Source organism: Salvelinus sp. IW2-2015, linkage group LG33 (assembly GCF_002910315.2).
Source record: "Salvelinus sp. IW2-2015 linkage group LG33, ASM291031v2, whole genome shotgun sequence".
In the NCBI taxonomy this organism is placed as follows: domain Eukaryota; kingdom Metazoa; phylum Chordata; class Actinopteri; order Salmoniformes; family Salmonidae; genus Salvelinus; species Salvelinus sp. IW2-2015.
This window is the reverse complement of record NC_036872.1, coordinates 558,530-576,576: the sequence shown is the minus strand read 5'-3', so window position 1 is coordinate 576,576 and position 18,047 is coordinate 558,530. Positions and strand designations below refer to the sequence as shown.

Genomic DNA, 18,047 nt, shown 5'->3' with positions numbered 1-18,047 from the left:
CAGGCTGCATTACATCCGGCCGTGATTGGGAGTCCCATAGGGGGCGCACAATTGGCCCAGCGTCGTCCGGGTTTGGCCATCATTGTAAATAAGAATTTGTTCTTAACTGACTTTTCTAGTCTGGTTCTCCCAGGGTGACCTAACACGCATACTTCCTCTAGCTTTGACAATAGTGCCATCTCATTCTCAGTCATTGTGTGGTATCATTATTGTTCTGTGCTCTAGGGTACAGGGGGTCCTTACCTCCGTTGACAACCCGCTGGTCGGTTCCAGAGCTGGGGCTGTAGTCATGGGGACCTGGCCGCGGAGGTCCGCTGCTGCTCTGAACCAACTTGGGGGAGTTCTGACGACCCACTCCCCATGACATCCCCTCTCTGTTCCTCTGGCCCGGGGGAATGTACTTGTTTTCTCTATGGAGAGATCAGAGACCCAGGTGGACAAGTTACAAACTAATGCAACTGCCACAATGTCCAATCAGAGTTGTGAATTGGTGGAATCCTGCAATAAACCTACCAGCGCTCTTCTGAAATGTCCACAATGGAACAAGAGCTTGAAAACACTGCAGTATGCTAACCCTGCATGATTAAGGAGCGAGTTACAAGTGACTGTCTGAACATGGCTGTAGCAACCTTTACAACCGGCAGGTAGCCTAGTGGTTAGAGTGTTGGGCCAGTAACTGAAAGGTTGCTGGATCGAATCATTGAGCTGACAAGGTAAAAATCTGTTGTTCTGCCCGAGCAAGGTATTTAACCCACTGTTCCCCCGGGCGCCGAAGACGTGGATGTCAATTATGGCAGCCCCCCGCACCTCTCTGATTCAGAGGGGTTGGGTTAAATGCGGAAGACACATTTCAGTTGAACGCATTCAGTTGTACAATTAACTAGGTTTCCCCCTTTCCCTAAAGTGTTGGTTCCATGTTTCATGAGCTGAAATAAAAGGTCCCAGAAATGTTCCATATGCACAAAAAGCTATTTCTCTCAAATTTGGTTCACAAATGTGTATACAATGCTGTTATACAATGCAGAGAATTGAATGTTCCTTTCTCTACCATAAGCCACCTACAACGTTGTTTTGGAGGATTTGGCAGTACGTCCAACCGGCCTCACAACCGCAGACCACGTGTCTGGCGTTGTGTGGGCGAGCGGTTTACTGATGTCAACGTTGTGAATAGAGTGTCCTTATGTTGGCGATGGGATTATGGTATGGGCAGGCATAAGCTACGGACAACACAATTCCATTTTATAGATGGCAATTTGAATGCACAGACATAGAGTGACAAGATCCTGAGGCCCATTGCCCTGCCATTCATCACCTCATGTTTGAGCATGACAATGCACGGCCCATCGCAAAGATCTGTACACACTTCCTGGAAGCCGAAAATGTCCAGGTTCTGGCCTGCATACTCAGACATGTCACCGATTGAGCATGTTTTGGATGCTCTGGATCGACGTGTACGACAGCGTGTTCCAGTTCCCGCCAATATCCAGCAACTTCACACAGCCATTGAAGAGGAGTGGGACAACATTCCACAATCAGCCTGATCAACTATGGAAAGGAGATGTGTTGCGCTGCATGAGGCATGGACTGGTTTCTGATCCATACCCCTATCTTTTTTTAAAGGTATCTGTGACCAACATGTATTCCCATTCATGTGAAATCCATAGATTAATTTATTTATTTCCTTATATCCTACTTGCACATCATCATCTGCTCATTTATCACTCCAGTGTTAATCTGCTAAATTGTAATTCTTCGCTTCTATGGCCTATTTATTGCCTTACCTTCTCATGCCTTTTGCACACACTGTATATAGACTTAATTTTTTTCTACTGTGTCATTGGCTTGTTTATTGTTTATTCCATGTTATTCCATGTGTAACTCTGTGTTGTTGTATGTGTCGAACTGCTATGCTTTATCTTGGCCAGGTCGCAGTTGTAAATGAGAACTTGTTCTCAACTAGCCCACCTGGTTAAATAAAGGTGAAATTAAATTAAAATTAAAAATATGAACTGTAACTCAGTAAAATCTTTAAAATTGTTGCGTTTATATTTTTGTTCAGTATAATTATGTTGAACTCACCCCTCAGAGAGACCCACCTGTTGAGTGTGTGTGGCTCCCGCTCTCCCTTCTCTCCGCGCACCACAGCTGAGTACTTCTCCTCCTCGGTGCGCTCGTCGTTCTCCAGGGCCACGCGGGCCTTGTAGGTGGCACTGGCCTCAATCTCCTGCGCCAGCTGGGCTGCCCGTGCCTCCCGCTTCAGGAACTCCTCGGAGTTATCCCGCTCCAGGGCAACACTGCATGGGGCAACACAGCACAGGGCAAACCTTAGACACACACCCGTCCCCAAACACACAAACAAAGCTAGGTGGGTGCTACACACTGGTAGTGGATGAGGAGAGTTCCTCCTTGATACACTTGACTGTGCCTGTACGAGGCGTGAATGGAATGAGAGAAGCGAGTGCTGCTTACGTGTAGGTAGACAGGCTGCTGTCGTAGGTCGACATGATGCCATACTGCTCTTCGTTGTACTTGAACATGTCATTCGGGTCCCATCCATTAGACTGGAGAGAAGAAAAAGAGAAAGAGGTTTTTGGTCAGATGGCGTAAACTGATGGTGAGTGGGGAGTAACAGCGTTTTGCTACAGTGTGCACTAATGAACACACCCCGGTACATGCAGAGCACTAAATGGAAAGCAATACCACGTCTGTGTCCAGGGACTCCAGGCTGCCTGAGACAACGTGCTGCTGCTGCTCCCCTCCATCCCACGGCTCCAGGTCCTTCTCCTTGTGCTCCCCGTTGATTCTGCCGCTCACCGCCGTATCCGTGAAGTTGTCTACATGTTACATCACACATTCACATTTATATACAGTAGACAGACACGCATGCAAACAGAGGGGCCAAACACACACACACACTGCAGGTGTCGAGGGGTACCACATACACACTGTGCAGGTGTTAAGAGGGTACCACACACACACAAACAGTGCAAGTGTGCTCTCTGCTTTGGCAGTGATCATGTCAGGCTAACCATTAGACAGTCACAACCCAGAGGTAGCAAAATCAAAGGGTTGACATTAGGGAGAATGAGTACAGAAATCAGTGAGGGTAAGCAACAACAAAAAACATGCACTTAGATTGCAGTCATGTAGGATGAAATATTTTACTTATGGCCTGCCTGGAAATGGGATAAGGCAGAATTGATTGAATAAGCAAAATGAATGTTAGAATGCACAAGCCAGATTCTTATACTTGAGATCAGAAGAGAAAAGTGCCATATTTCAGCACAAATCTTTGCGTTGTACACCTGTGTAAATACTTTGATGTGTTTCAGTTGCATTTATTCAATAGATTCGTCCAAATCACACTTTGTTTTTCTAAAATCACCCCTCTGGCTTTACTTCGAAGAATAAAGCTCTTTAGAGAATAACGAGATTCGGGTGGGGTACTGGTGGGTCCTCCATTGAAATACTGTCTGACTGAAACAAGTTCAATATGAGGATTGTCCATTAGCAAAGTTTGCATTTACGCAAAGCTTTAGAGATATGACAGTTTAGTCCCTTTCAAAATGAAAATGTGTCAACAAACAAAAGTGCAAGAACAGAAAACAGACATATTACCTGTGTCGGTAGAGACTACACCCATTTGAGAAGACAGAGACATGGAAGAGAAGGTCAGTGGAGAGAAGACAGGTAGCCTAAACCTAGCCTACCCCTAGGGTTCCCAACCTTTTTCCTAAAGCACCACTGTATATTGAGGTTTCCATTCCAACCACTTAGTTATGTTTATTTCCTTTTCAAAACATATGGGTTACTGATACGGTTATGGGTTAGCTGTTCAATATGGCACATGGCCATCACGTTTTGGAGATAATGTATGCATATTGTATGCATCTAAAATGACCGGCAGACGTGTGCAAGCCTTAACATGTGGCATTTGCCGTTTGTCAGCTGGAAACTGGGTCAGCGAGAACAGGAACACTGATCCAAGATCAGATCCCTGGACACTCAGGAATGCTTCAGATTTGGAAGTAGGGAAGCCCTGATCTAACCTATCTCTCCTTCACACAGTGCCACGTCACTAGTTGATTTGATTACAATGCTAACTCCCAGAAAGAGTATCATAGTTCACTGTGAAGTGTATGGGCCCTGACAGGTTTAGTGGCGATATACAGTGCAGTCAGAAAGTATTCAGACAATCCATTTTAGAAAAAGTGAAGGTAAAATAATTTTCTTCCTCATCAATCTACACACAATACCGCATAATGACAAAGTGAAAACAGGATTTTAGAAATGTTGGTTAATTTATTACAAATAAACAGAAATATTCAGGCCCTTTGCTATGAGACTCGAAATTGAGCTTAGGTGCATGCTTTTTTCCATTGATCATCCTTGAGATGTTTCTACAACTTGGAGTCCACCTGAGATAAATTAAATTGATTGGACATGATTTGGAAAGGGACACACCTGTCTATATAAAAGGTCCCCACAGTGCATGTCAGAACAAAAAAAACAAGGTATGAAATTGAAGGAATTGTCCGTAGAGCTCAGAGACAGGATTGTGTCGAAGCAACATCATGCTGTGGGAATGTTTTTCAGCGACAGGGACTGGGAGACTAGTCAGGATCAAGGGAAAGATGACCAGAGCAAAGTAGAGAGATCCTTGTTGAAAACCTACTCCAGAGAGCTCAGGACCTCAGACTGGGGCGAAGGTTCACCTTCCAACAGGACAACAACCCTAAGCACAATCTTTGTATTGGCCAACAAATAAACAGCTATTTGTGCATCCAGTCAACTTTAGGGGACAGTGACAACCTGGAGTGTATAGGTCTTGACAGTAGGCCTTACTTTTACTGGCAAAATTGAGGTCCACGTCTCTGAAGTGCACCACCACCACGTCAGAAGCCTTGAAGATGATGCTTTCCACAATGTCTTCCTGTCGCGGGCCCTCGCTGGGCTTAGGGATCTTCCTGTGGGCTGCATCTAGGACCAGGTCACACTGGGTGGACAAAGAGTGGTGAGAGCTAAATCACTTATGGTTGTAAACGCTTGCTTCCTGGAGGAAATGCATGGTTATGTTTTACATTTTGTGTGCTTGACGTGAGATTATGAACACTGTCCGTAACTGAGCCATGCAATGCATTTACCCTGAATGAATTAACGACAATGCTGTTAAACTTGAACCTAATGTTGAATGTAGGCTAAAGCCCTATTCGCACGGGACTAATTACTATTGAACGTTGGTTATGTAAAAATTTCCCCAGCATATCAGTTTCGCCAGTGGATGATTCAGACAGGATTTGTTTTAACCAAACTACCCCTGTAATTCTTTCCCCCCCTCTAATTCACAATTGACCATTATGACGGAAGCCTGGAGGCTCTTCTAGGCGTGAAGATATTTCAAATATAGGCCTAATCTAAATATTAATGTACATCAATAAGAACCATGAACTGTAACCTATGCAGATATTTAATTACCTGCTGTATTTGGCAATTTATTAATTGGCACAATATCGTCCCCTTCATCTTTTAAAAGAGAAGTATGGCACTAGGAATGTTGATATGACAAAACAGATCATTTATCTGTAGGCTATGTGCATAGCAACTTGTTTTAAGCATCAATTTGTTCCCATCTTCTTACCCAAACTGGGTGCTGCACTTGTTAAACTCTAAATATCCCTCAAAACACAGGCATGACAATTCGCACAGGATACTGTAAGTATTATCAGAGAACTTCGGAGTTTGCTGAAAAACAGTAGGTTTAGGGCTGTGATAACCTTCCTGCCAAGTACAAATGACTGACATGGCAGATTCTAACAGGACAAAAATTACAGATGTGGTGATTTGTGCTCGTGTACATAACGACATTACCTGAGCCCCGCCAATAAGCACTATTCGGATGGGATAAGGTTTAAGGTCCAGTTTTTGTGTGTGTAAGCCTCCTTTTTTTATTACCAAGAAAGATTGAATATGCTGGACCTCAGGTTATAGAACACTGCTCCAGCCACAACAATGAATTGACTTGTCACCTAATAGGAAAAAGGACAGAGCAGTATGTGGTGGTGAATGTTGAAGAGTTGCCATTGTTTTATGTGATTCTCCTCCTTACCTCTGGGCCATATGTTTTAAACACTCCGTCATAAACCAATCCATTTTTAACCTTCAGTTCGCATTTGGATCCCTGAAAATTAGAAAAACACTTTATTTTCATACACATGAGTTATACTGTTTAACTATGACCTTTGCCCTGATGCTAGGAATAACTCCATTGGCAGTCTGAACAACACATTTTAAAGACATGCTCCATAACTTTGACTAGTAAGTATGTTTTTAAACCTCCCGCGTTGGGCTGGATGTGTCAATGTGTAGTTCATACTAGGGTTGGGCAGTATACCATATTTTACTATATACCGGTATTGATGCACGGGCTGGTTTGGGTTTTTACTTTACCATGTATAATGAAATTTCAATGTTTGGTTTGTTAAATGTCTTATGCCACTCCGTCCTGTGCAATAATGTCCATTTCCCTCTCTCCTTCCAAACACCAAGCCCCGCCGCATGTCACTCAAGGAGAGCTGTTTATTGCGCTACCACCAGAGATGGAAGAGAAAGCAAACACCCCACTCGCTGTTTATTTTCTGGTTCAATGAAAGTAAATGAACTAAGTAGACCAGACTAAGTATACCAGCTGCTATTGCATAGGCGTCTATGGGAGACCCACCCCGTTAAGTAGACCGGAATTGACCTTTTGTTTTCAATGGTAAACGACCTGAGTGAATTATCTTCATTTGTCCACCATCTTTGCTACCACCCCGAGTCACAACAACCACACAGTGAGTCTGCATGGTCAATAAATGCAGTGAAGATGCAATGCTGAAGATGGTGACAACAATGCTGCTTTCCACTTTGCGTCTTAATATAAATCCACAAGCGTTCTGTAAGCACAATATTCGTTTGTTACTGTCTGTAAACAGCTAGTTTGTCTTCTTTTGTTGTTTAAAATAAATCTTGTTAGCCACTAATGCTAATCGCTAGTTAGCTGGCTAAATGTACTTAGTCAGAGCAAAGGTAGCTAGCTAATATATCCCAATACCAGTACTGGTGTATGCCTAGATCCGTTTGTGAAATGGTATATTCTAAATAGAAGAGGAATAGGCAAAGCATTAATATTTTAGCAACAATGAGACATTTAAAGTAACATTAGTGTCCACTGGGAAACACTGACCAACACGTTGGTTCCTACCCTGTCACAACCTCTCCCTGGCTTTTTCATTTTATGTCACGTTAAACACTATATTCAGTGTCCACTATATTCCAAATTTTGGTTAAAGTTTCATTGAACAGTATTTAACAATTAGAATGGACAAAGCCTCATTGACTGTGTGTTGCCACCAAATGATTTATATATACAGATGACTGAAGGGGGGCACTATTTTGAAGCCACCGCGCCTCCATCTTGGCACACCCCCCACCCTTGTAAAAAAATATTTTGGAAGCTATAGAAATTAATTTACTCATGTCCACTTGTTTTTTTCCATGTCTATTACATTAGACACATTAAAGCATACTTTTAAATTACAGTATGTGAGCAAAGCAAACATTTTTTAGAAAGCACTGAAGTTACTGTCACCACTACCACAAAGAAATACTTAAACATTTAATTTTGTCCTTGAAATACTGTAGAACTCCATATTGTTTTTCTGAGGAGAGCCAATATGGCCAACCGGTGGCTTCAAAGCCTCTCATTGGCCAAAACATAGCATCAACAATCCAGGGTTATATATATATATATATATATATATATATATATATATATATATATATCATTGGTTGCCATCCTTGGGTCATGCAAAAAATATTTAGAACTTTTATAATTAAAAAAAAAATCTAATATTCAAAAATGGGAACAATATGATATTTGGCCATGTCGCCCAGCCCTAGTTCATACAAGCATAATCTATGAGCAGAATTAGTCTTACCTCAATTAGCCACAAATCAATAGTTTGAAAGCTGTTTACTAGAAGCTGTAGAAGCTGTTACTAGAAGCATTATTTTCCATATATTTTCCCCCACCTGGGCCACCCCCCTAGCAATTTGAATTCCAGCCAATAAGCTTTAGCCCCACACAGCTAGCAAGATGCGCACATACAGCAGAGTGAGAACGAGAGCAATAACGTGGTGCACATACAGTTGAAGTCGGAAGTTTACATTCACTTAAGTTGGAGTCATTAAAACTTGTTTTTCAACCACTCCAAGTTTCTTGTTAACAAACTATAGTTTTGGCAAGTCGGTTAAGACATCTACTTTGTGCATGACACAAGCAGTTTTTATCAACAATTGTTTGCCATTATTTCACTGTATCACAATTCCAGTGGGTCAGAAGTTTACATACACTAAGTTGACTATGCCTTTAACCAGCTTGGAAAATTCCAGAAAATTATGTCATGGCTGTAGAAGCTTCTGATAGGCTAATTGACATCATTTGAGTAAATTGGAGGTGTACCTGTGGATGTATTAAGGCCTACCTTCAAACTCAGTGCCTCTTTGCTTGACATCATGGGAAAATCAAAAGAAATCAGCCAGGACCTCAGGGGGGGAAAAAAGTGTAGATCTCCAAGTCTGGTTCATCCTTGGGAGCAATTTCCAAACGCCTGAAGGTACCACGTTCATCTGTACAAACAATAGTACGCAAGTATAAACACCATGGGACCACGCAGCCATCATACCGCTCAGGAAGGAGATAAGTTGTGTCTGCTAGAGAGGAAGTACTTTGGTGCGAAAAGTTCAAATCAATCCCAGAACAGCAAAGGACCTTGTGAAGATGCTGGAGGAAACGGGTACAAAAGTATCTATATCCACAGTAAAACAAGTCCTATATCGACATAACCTGAAAGGCCGCTCAGCAAGGAAGAAGCCACTGCTCCAAAACCGCCATAAAAAAGCCAGACTACGGTTTGCAACTGCACATGGGGACAAAGATTGTACTTTTTGTAGAAATGTCCTCTGGTCTGATGAAATAAAAATATTACTGTTTGGCCATAATGACCATCGTTATGTTTGGAGGAAAAAGGGGGAGGCTTGCAAGCCGAAGGACACCATCCCAACCGTGAAGCACGGGGTGGCAGCATCATGTTGTGTGGGTGCTTTGCTGCAGGAGGGACTGGTGCARTTCACAAAATAGATGGCATCATGATATAGGAAATGTATGTGGATATATTGAAGCAGCATCTCAAGACATCAGTCAGGAAGTTAAAGCTTGGTCGCAAATGGGTCTTCCAAATGGACAATGACCCCAAGCATACTTCCAAAGTTGTGGCAAAATGGCTTAAGGACAACAAAGTCAAGGTATTGGAGTGGCCATCACAAAGCCCTGACCTCAATCATATAGAACATTTGTGGGCAGAACTGAAAAGGCGTGTGCGAGCAAGGAGGCCTACAAACCTGACTCTGTTGCACCAGCTCTGTCAGGAGGAATGGGCCAAAATTCACCCAACTTATTGTAGGAAGCTTGTGGAAGGCTATCCAAAACATTTGACCCAAGTTAAACAATTTAAAGGCAATGCTACCAAATACTAATTGAGTGCATGTAAACTTCTGACCCACTGGGAATGTGATGAAAGAAAGCTGAAATCACTGAAATGTCAGAATAATAGTACATTCTGAAAATAAAGTGGTGATCCTAACTGACCTAAGACAGGGGTTTTAACTAGGATTAAATGTCAGGAATTGTGAAACTGAGTTAATGTATTTGGCTAAGGTGTATGTAAACTTCCGACTTCAACTGTATGTGATGTAGTACGCAATTTTCGAGGACCCTTTTGTTTCATGAGCGTTACTTTCAGAACTACTAACTGAAAAGTATACAAAAGTACGAGAGAATCATTTTAAAACAATGAGTTTAGAAAAACATGCAGTTAAAAAGCTGAATAATTCATTCATTGCAAATTCACTCCGAAAAACAGATGCCTCTGTTCTTTCAAATGTATCTGTCAATCACACATGGCGTAATTATCGCAAGTGCAGATTTTGTGGACAAACATGTGACTATTACTTGCTTGATATGCAATACAATACTTTTTTGACTCCATGTTACCCCTTCCATGACTCGACAGCTCTTGTAGCGTGCTGTCATAAGGATTCCAGCGACCATTAACTATGTCCAGTATTTCCCCTGCTATGAGGAGTGGGGACAGCTTCCATATATAGCTTGCTCTGCTACCTCTGTCTATAGAAATATGTCCTTAATTAGTTTAGTTTTGCCAGCCTTGATCATGCATAAAGTGATGGGGGTAGCTAAGAATAATAAGAACAGGAGGGAACATACCACTACTGATGTCAAGACATGGACCATCCTCATGTTTGCATATACACCGTTGAAGACAACCTGAAAGACAAAAAAAAAAATGTATCATACAATTCAAACCTGAGAGCCCAAAACAAAATAACGCCAAAGGAAACATCTGCACTCATTGTGGACAAAGCCTGTGACAAACCAAGCAACTGAGTATGTACCAGTGTGCTGTTTTTTTTCTCTCATTAGGAAAGAAACCAATAGTAAATAAAATACCGTTCAATTTCACAATCTAGGCGATCTTCCAACTTCACCTGCCCAATACAAATAATGGGTTAGAAAAATGTAATAAATTATTAAACTTAACTTACTGCTGCCGAAGTACCTTTGGCACTATGCCGTCCCCTGAATAAAGCCAAAAATAATGGTCAATATCATTGTCATTAGGGCAAGTTTCAACTAGAAATATGGCCTGCTCACTAGGTGTGCAGTGGTTACTTCACTTTACAACAAACACACAATAATTTCCTTTTGGATTAGGAAACATGTGACTTGAATTACATTCATGCTAGACCCCCCCAGCTCATATGATGAGAGCTTCATTGTATATTATATGCATGGGTCTGGACTCCAATGAAACGCGTACTGTAGTCCTGCCAATAGTTTACTGTCAAAATAGACTGAAATGCTGCTGAAATCAAGCCCATCGGGTTAACGGTAGTTTTTACAAATGTCATCTTTCAAGGGCACAATTTTACATAAGTAGCAGCGACAACACCAAGGTTGAAAGCCCGTCGTTGGTCTCTAAATTCTCTTTGACCCAAACCCCCTGGCCGCCCCGCCCCCCTTCTTACTCGCACGCACCCACTTATATTACAACTTCAAAATGATTGCAACACTATTGCTGTGATTGTGACTTCACAACAAAAAGGTAGGAAGCTATTGAAGGTAGCTAGGCAATTTTTACCTTCAATTGTCGGTGCCAAAGCCTCCATCTTGCAACAAGATGTAAAAGCAAAACGTTGCGTAGAAAGGTGGTGGTATCCTAACATAGCCTTGCTACATAATTGGTAACGGGATTTGTGATTCTCCATACCCGTTAGAGCACGTGTCAAATTCATTCCACAGAGTCCGCTGCTTTTTGCTCCACCCTTGTACTTGATGAATTAAGGTCACTAATTAGTAAGGAACTCCCCTCACCTGATTGTCAAGGTCTTAAAAACAAAACCCACAGACACCAAGCCCTCCGTGGGACAAGATTGACACCCGTGTTAGAGGTTCGCTAATGAAAAGCCTCGCAATACATTTTCCCCAACTGTTATTGGCGATACTTTCTTCGTTCCCGATTCGGTGACCAGTTGCAGTTGGTTCTACAAAATCCAGTGAAAACTCGGTAAGATATTAAATCCACATTTTGCACAGACTGAAGTTCCCTCACCATTTTAGCTGCCAGACAACTTGCATTTCCCAACATATTTGCAGGAACTAGTCATTTCCAGATGATGCGGCCACATCAAAGACGATACAACAGGGTTCCCCAACTAGCGGCCCACATTTTATTAGGCCCCTCAAGTTTTCTATTGGACATAAGAGTGTAAAAACCAGTAAATCGGCTCGAAGAGATAAGAATTTTGGAAATCTGTTCCAACGTATTCCCATGCATAAGAGACATATGTGCTTGTATACAAATGTAAGCAAGGTTTGAAATGATTGTTTTAGTCAAATATCTGTTTGGGATTTTTGCGTTCAATTTGCAGTCTACAAATTATTTGTAATCATGTTCCGGACCCCTGAAGCGTTGCGCCAAAGATGGTGGATAAATGAAGACATTGAAAAAAATGTATCAGTTGCTGTCTGCTTAACGGGGTGGCTATTCCATAGATGGGTTAGCTAACAACGTCAAATTATGCGCACGCTTCAATGGGGCATTAGTCCATGAGTTGATGTTATTCTGGATGGCCAGATAACTATCAACATTGACAAACTGCCACGTGGAAAATTGTGAGTGATTTCAGCTAGATTCATATTGTTCTTGATACCAGGTCTTGTTTTGGGGTGTTTGACTGATTTCATGTCAATGCTAATATGGCTAAAACCGCTAGCTAACTAACAATGTATGAAAGATGTTCTCATTGTGCAAATGTATTTATGTTTTCAATAAACATTGGAGAAATATAGTTTACATGTTGGAAACCATCTGAGCCAGCCCAGTCTGTTTTGCCCCATAGTTGAGCACACTTCGGTTTTGTTAAACAACCAACCCATCAGTAGACACCAACGTGATAGCAGCTAGATCTGGCCTACTTATAAACTGAAACACATTTATATAAGTATTTAGACCCTTTACTTAGTACTTTGTTGAAGCACCTTTGGCAGCAGTTACAACCTTGAGTCTTCTTGGGTATGACACTACAAGCATGGCACACCTGTATTTGGGGAGTTTCTCCTATTCCTCTCTGCAGTTCCTCTCAAGCTCTGTCAGGTTGGATGGGGAGCATTGCTGCAGAGCTATTTTCAGGTCTCTCCAGCGATGTTCGATCAGGTTTAAGTCCAGGCTCTGGCTGGGCCAATCAAGGGCATTCAGAGACTTGTCCCAAAGCCACTCCTGCTTTGTTTTGACTGAGTGCTTAGGGTCATTGCCCTGTTGGAAGGTGAACCTTTACCCAAGTCTGAGGTTCTGAGCACTCCGGAGCAGGTTTTCATCAAGGATCTCTGTACTTTACTCCATTCATATATCCCTTGATCCTGACTAGTCTCCCCGTCCCTGCCGCTGAAAAACATCCCCCAGCATGATGTTGCCACCACCATGGGTCACCGTAGGAATGGTGCCAGGTTTCCTCCAGACGTGACGCTTGGTTTAATCAGACCAGAGAATCTTGTTTCTCATGGTCTGAGTCTTTAGGTGACTTTTGGCAAACTCCCAAGCAGGCTGTCATGTGCCTTTTTACTGAGGAGTGGATTCTGTCTGGCCACTCTACCATAAAGGCCTGATTTGGTGGAGTGCTGCAGAGATGGTTGTCTTTCTGGAAGATTCTCCCATCTCCACAGAGGAACTCTAGAGCTCTGTCAGTGACCATCGGGTTCTTGGTCACCTCCCTGACCAAGGCCCTTCTCCCCCGATTGCTCAGTTTGGCCGGGTGGCCAGCTCTAGAGTCTTGGTGGTTCCAAACTTCTTCCATTTAAGAATGATGGAGGCCACTGTGTTCTTGGGGGCATTCAATGCTGCAGGAATGATTTGGTACCCTTCCCCAGATCTGTGCCTTGACCCAATCCTGTCTCGGAGCTCTACGGACAATTCTTTGGCCTCATGGGTTGGTCTTTACTCTGTCAACTGTGGGACCTTATATAGACAATTGAATTTACCACAGGTGGACTCCAATCAAGCTGGAGAAACATCTCAAGGATGATCAATGGAAACAGGATGCACCTGAGCTGAATTTCATATTTAATAGCAAAGGGTCTGAACCTTATTTAAGTATCTGTTTAAATGTTTTTATAAATTTGCCAAAATTTCTAAACTTGTTTTCGCTTTGTCATTATGGGGTATTGTGTGTAGATTGCTGAGGATTTTTATTTTATCCATTTTAGAAAAAGGCTGTAATGTAACAAAATGTTGAAAAAGTCAAGGGGTCTGAATACTTTACAGGCACTGTAGATGACAGGACGTCACACAGTGCAAACAAAACATATCTACCCACATGCAGGAAGCATTTCTCACTCTGTACAAAACATGGATTTCATACCTTTGTGTTTTTGTTGAACCAAGGACATTTCGAAGATACTTTTTTTTACCAAATCGAGAACAAAGGCGGCATCACCAAGCATAGGTTAGTTTAAAAATCTATGGCAGCGTATGTATAGGGCTTTCTTGTAACACCCAGTATGAAAACATATAATGAACAAAAATATAAACCCAATATGCAACAATTTTACTGAGTTGGTTCAAATAATGTAATCAGTCAATTTAAATAAATTAGGCTCTAATCTATGGATTTCACATGATTGGGCAAGGGCCCAACCACATGGAAGCCAGGCCCAGCCAATCGGATTGAGTTTTTCCCCAAAAAAGGGTTTTATTACAGACAGAAATAGTCGTGTTTCATCAGCTGTCCTGCTGGCTGGTCTCAAACGATCCCACAAGTGAAGAAGCCGGATTTGAGGTCCTGGGCTGGCGTGGTTGAGGCAGGTTGGACGTACTGCCAAATTCTCTAAAACAATGTTGGAGGCAGCTTATGGTAGAGAAATTAACATTCAATTCTCTAACAGCTCTGGTGGACAAACTTGAGAGATCTTTGGCATTTTGTTGTGACAAAACTGTACACTTTAGTGGCATTTTATTGTCCCCAGCATATAATGTCAGGTGGATGGATTATCTTGGCAAAGGAGATATGTCACTAATAGGGATGTAAACTAATTTGTGCACAAAATTTTAGAAGATTTTGTATAGACGGAACATTTCTGGGACCCTTTATTTCAGCTCATGACACATGGGACCAACACTACATGTTGCATTTTATATTTTTGTTCAGTATAATATCACATTGATTCTGTTGCAAAACGTTTTGCAACAAACCATTTACTCAAAACAAACTCAAACAAGAGTTTCTATTGGACAAAATCAGGTAGGTCCCGCCCAGTTTCGTTTACCATTTCAGAACCAGAAGTAAAAGGAGCAAACGGTTTCCGTAATGAATACACCCCTGGCTTACAAATTGGTAGCTAGAATTAGCCGACTTATCCAATAATACCATTTGATGCTGATACAATGGCATGAATTAATGGTAGTTGGCTAACGTAGCCTAAATCTAGTGAAGAAGCTAGTTATGTAGTATATACGTTTGATTAGTTGCTGTATATGCATCCTCTTGTCACAGGGTTATCCTGGGAAGCAATTGACACAGGACACAAACCAGCAACCACTGCTAGCTTACTAATGTTCTCAATACTCGTTAGCTACTAACAAACAGATGGAGCTACCAAAATAACTAAGTACCGCAATACTGCTGGATTGTGTGTCAGCATGATTCGTAGGCCTAACTTGCTAGCTGGCTGGCTAAACTTGACCACCAACAACGTAGTAAGCAGTCAGGCCCCACTGAAATGTGCATTCACATAACACGTTTTGACGTTTATCGCGGAAATGTCAGCTCCTGTAACTAAGAGCATAATAAGCTTATGTTAATTTTCAAACGTTGGCATTATATTTGCTAACTAAAATGTCGACTGAATAAATCACCGACCTGCCCAAATTCTGTCGTCCGGCCCCAGCGGCAGCACCACCGCCGGGTTTGCGATTACCACCGGCCTGCTTCATTGACATTATCCCATAAACGACAACGTTTGCGGTGTACTCCTAATATCTCAAAAACACTATACACTGCAACCAAATGATGAAAATATAATATTAGGGTGGGTTAGCGAGCTATATAGCTTTTTTTAATGACCGCTAACGTCAACTTGCTAGTTGAGCTACTCGCGCATGTGATTCAAAACCTTAAGAGAACCTTGCTAGCTATTAGCTTACTTAGCAAATAGCAGGCTAGCTAACGTATGTGTAATGCCTATTACAACAGAACAGTTAGCTATCCTCTTTAAAAATAAATACAATATGCGCCGATTACACTTAAGTAATACATTAGTGACTTGAACCTGCGGTCAATTTATTTTTCGATTTGCTCAAACGGGATTTTCAGCTAACAGCGAAAGGAGCAGGTATAATGTACGCCGGCTTCTTCTTCTTTGAGGTTTATTGGCAGACTCCGCTCAGTGTATTGCCGCCACCTACTGTACGGGGTTGTAAAATATCCCCAAAAACAAAAGATGCATACACCTACTTTCCTGGCACAATCTGTTAAACCAAACACAACGTACACAACCTGCTTGCGCATTTCATGATTAACTGATCATGCCCTCGAAGCCGGTGTTTTGTTGGATATATTGTTACGGGGCAAACCGGTAACACTGGCTTCGAGGGCATTATCACTTTTATACAACGGGTTACCAACATATTCAAATGATCGACATATTTTCATTAATCGTTATTTTGCTCAATTTATTCGTACTATTTCATCCTTCCACAAGATATAGTCCCGACACAAATCTAGGGATGCTACTCCCTTGGGTCCAAAGGATTCTTTGTGGCCTTGTTATATTCGAGTGTGGCGTATCTGAGAGAGAGAGAATGTGTTATAATATTGTTTTCCAGTAGCCTAATTACGAGTGCGACTTAGAAATAACAAACAGGCTATGAACAACATACATTAGACCGTTCTCGTCTGTTTTTACGAAGGATGAGTTGGGCTAAAGTTGCCAGTTCTCCTCTTCGACCCAGGTGTAACTGGAGGTCGAACCACACTTTCTGGACCAGACCCTTTGGTGTACCGGGATTCAGAGCCTGGGAGTTTTGGAGCTGGATCATGTCCTTATCGGTGATGGGAGGGTGGCTGTTTGTGATATATTTTCCTTGCCTTCTTAGCTGTTTGATATTCACCAGAAATACATGATTCGAGGTGGTAATTTTAGTATCCTTTACAAGGCACCAGCTGCGACCGATGGGTGGGTCATTTAGAAACCGGTTGAGCCCACTAAGGAGTGCCAGGTAGCTACTTACACTGTACTGCTCCCCCCTTCCCATTTCGTACATTTCCATAAAACTGTTGTAGATGGATGTTAAACTCTTCCTTAGTGACAGTTTTGAAGTCAACAACTTTTCATTCCTGCTAGCCAGCACTCGAAGCAACGCACAGCCCAGTTTGTATTCTTAAAGGTGTTTTTTTTCGTTGCGGCGTTTCTCTTGGTCATTCAATGCACTATCCTCCAAATATGCATGCCTGGGTATTATTGCCATCTCTTTTCCCCATTCATCCATAGTCATGCCGCCGAAAATATAAAAATAAATGTTCCACTCATCCATTTTAGTTTTCGCAACAAAGTATTGATTTAGCCAGTGAACTGATAACAGTTTTGTATGTTGCTTTGACAACCAGTTCAATTTGCTGTCAGTGTCGTTCGGACACATTCAATTTCTATGGGACCGTGGAGATCGCAATTCAATATTGAAAAGGTCTGAGACAGACGGCAATGTTTATACAAATCTCTGCTGTTGAAAACCAAATGCTAGTCTAAAAGAAATGGGAGATAATGTCTAGATGCTTTTTATAGTGGAGATCAAGTTTATACATTTCCTGGCAGGGTTGATGAGACAGTGGATTGCGCAGTGAGATTGAACAGAGTAAATAGGTATTTCAATATCATAGGTTTAGCCGGTGGTAATTTGTGGAATAGACAACGGCTGGAATGCGGTTTTAACTTTCACCATTCAGGATTAGACCCACCCATTGTATAATTCCGCATGTCCAACAAAGAAGCACATCTGTCATGCTTCACTGTAGATGGTCAAATCAGTTTACCCAGGGTAGCTGTCGCTTTAAGCCATCCTGTATCGCTGTACATTCAAAATATTAACAGACTTTGACATCCATGAAGACCATGGCCTTATTACAGGCCATTACATTTTTTCTAATCTGTGTTGTCATCAGCACAAGGACAAGGTGTTTCTTGTGGATGTATTGTTGATAAATTCCAGTTTCGCTGTGTGTTTCCTAACGTCTTCCGTGACACTGATGGCATAAGTTTTGCATCATGGTTTTGTATGTCCCCTGGAGTCACAAAGTACTCCAGTCACTTTTCCCTTATGGCCCAATTCTGTGCAAGTACCAGAATCCTTGACGGTGTTAACCCAATACACAGCCAACTGTGT

General features: G+C 42.0%; 1 protein-coding gene across 11 annotated transcripts in view; it reads right to left on the bottom strand.

Annotated features, from left to right (window-relative positions):
- Nucleotides 1-16,042, bottom strand: part of LOC111957990 (ataxin-2) — a 30,137-nt gene extending 14,095 nt beyond the window's left edge. For 6 of the 11 annotated variants that reach the window (XM_023979137.2, XM_023979142.2, XM_023979138.2 and 3 more), the window contains exons 1-10: nt 15,529-16,042; nt 10,660-10,693; nt 10,322-10,381; nt 6,107-6,178; nt 4,846-4,996; nt 3,619-3,633; nt 2,701-2,834; nt 2,470-2,561; nt 2,097-2,294; nt 244-410 (exon numbers count right to left, since the gene is read on the bottom strand). In XM_023979137.2, the coding sequence (XP_023834905.1) occupies nt 244-410; nt 2,097-2,294; nt 2,470-2,561; nt 2,701-2,834; nt 3,619-3,633; nt 4,846-4,996; nt 6,107-6,178; nt 10,322-10,381; nt 10,660-10,693; nt 15,529-15,608 (1,003 nt within the window). In that variant the 5' untranslated portion in view covers nt 15,609-16,042. Of the gene's footprint in view, nt 1-243; nt 411-2,096; nt 2,295-2,469; nt 2,562-2,700; nt 2,835-3,618; nt 3,634-4,845; nt 4,997-6,106; nt 6,179-10,321; nt 10,382-10,564; nt 10,586-10,659; nt 10,694-11,255; nt 11,518-15,528 lie in introns of those variants that run through there. The other 5 variants (XM_023979139.2, XM_023979149.2, XM_023979143.2 and 2 more) reach the window with 4 other exon arrangements.
- Nucleotides 16,043-18,047: the final 2,005 nt, after the last annotated feature.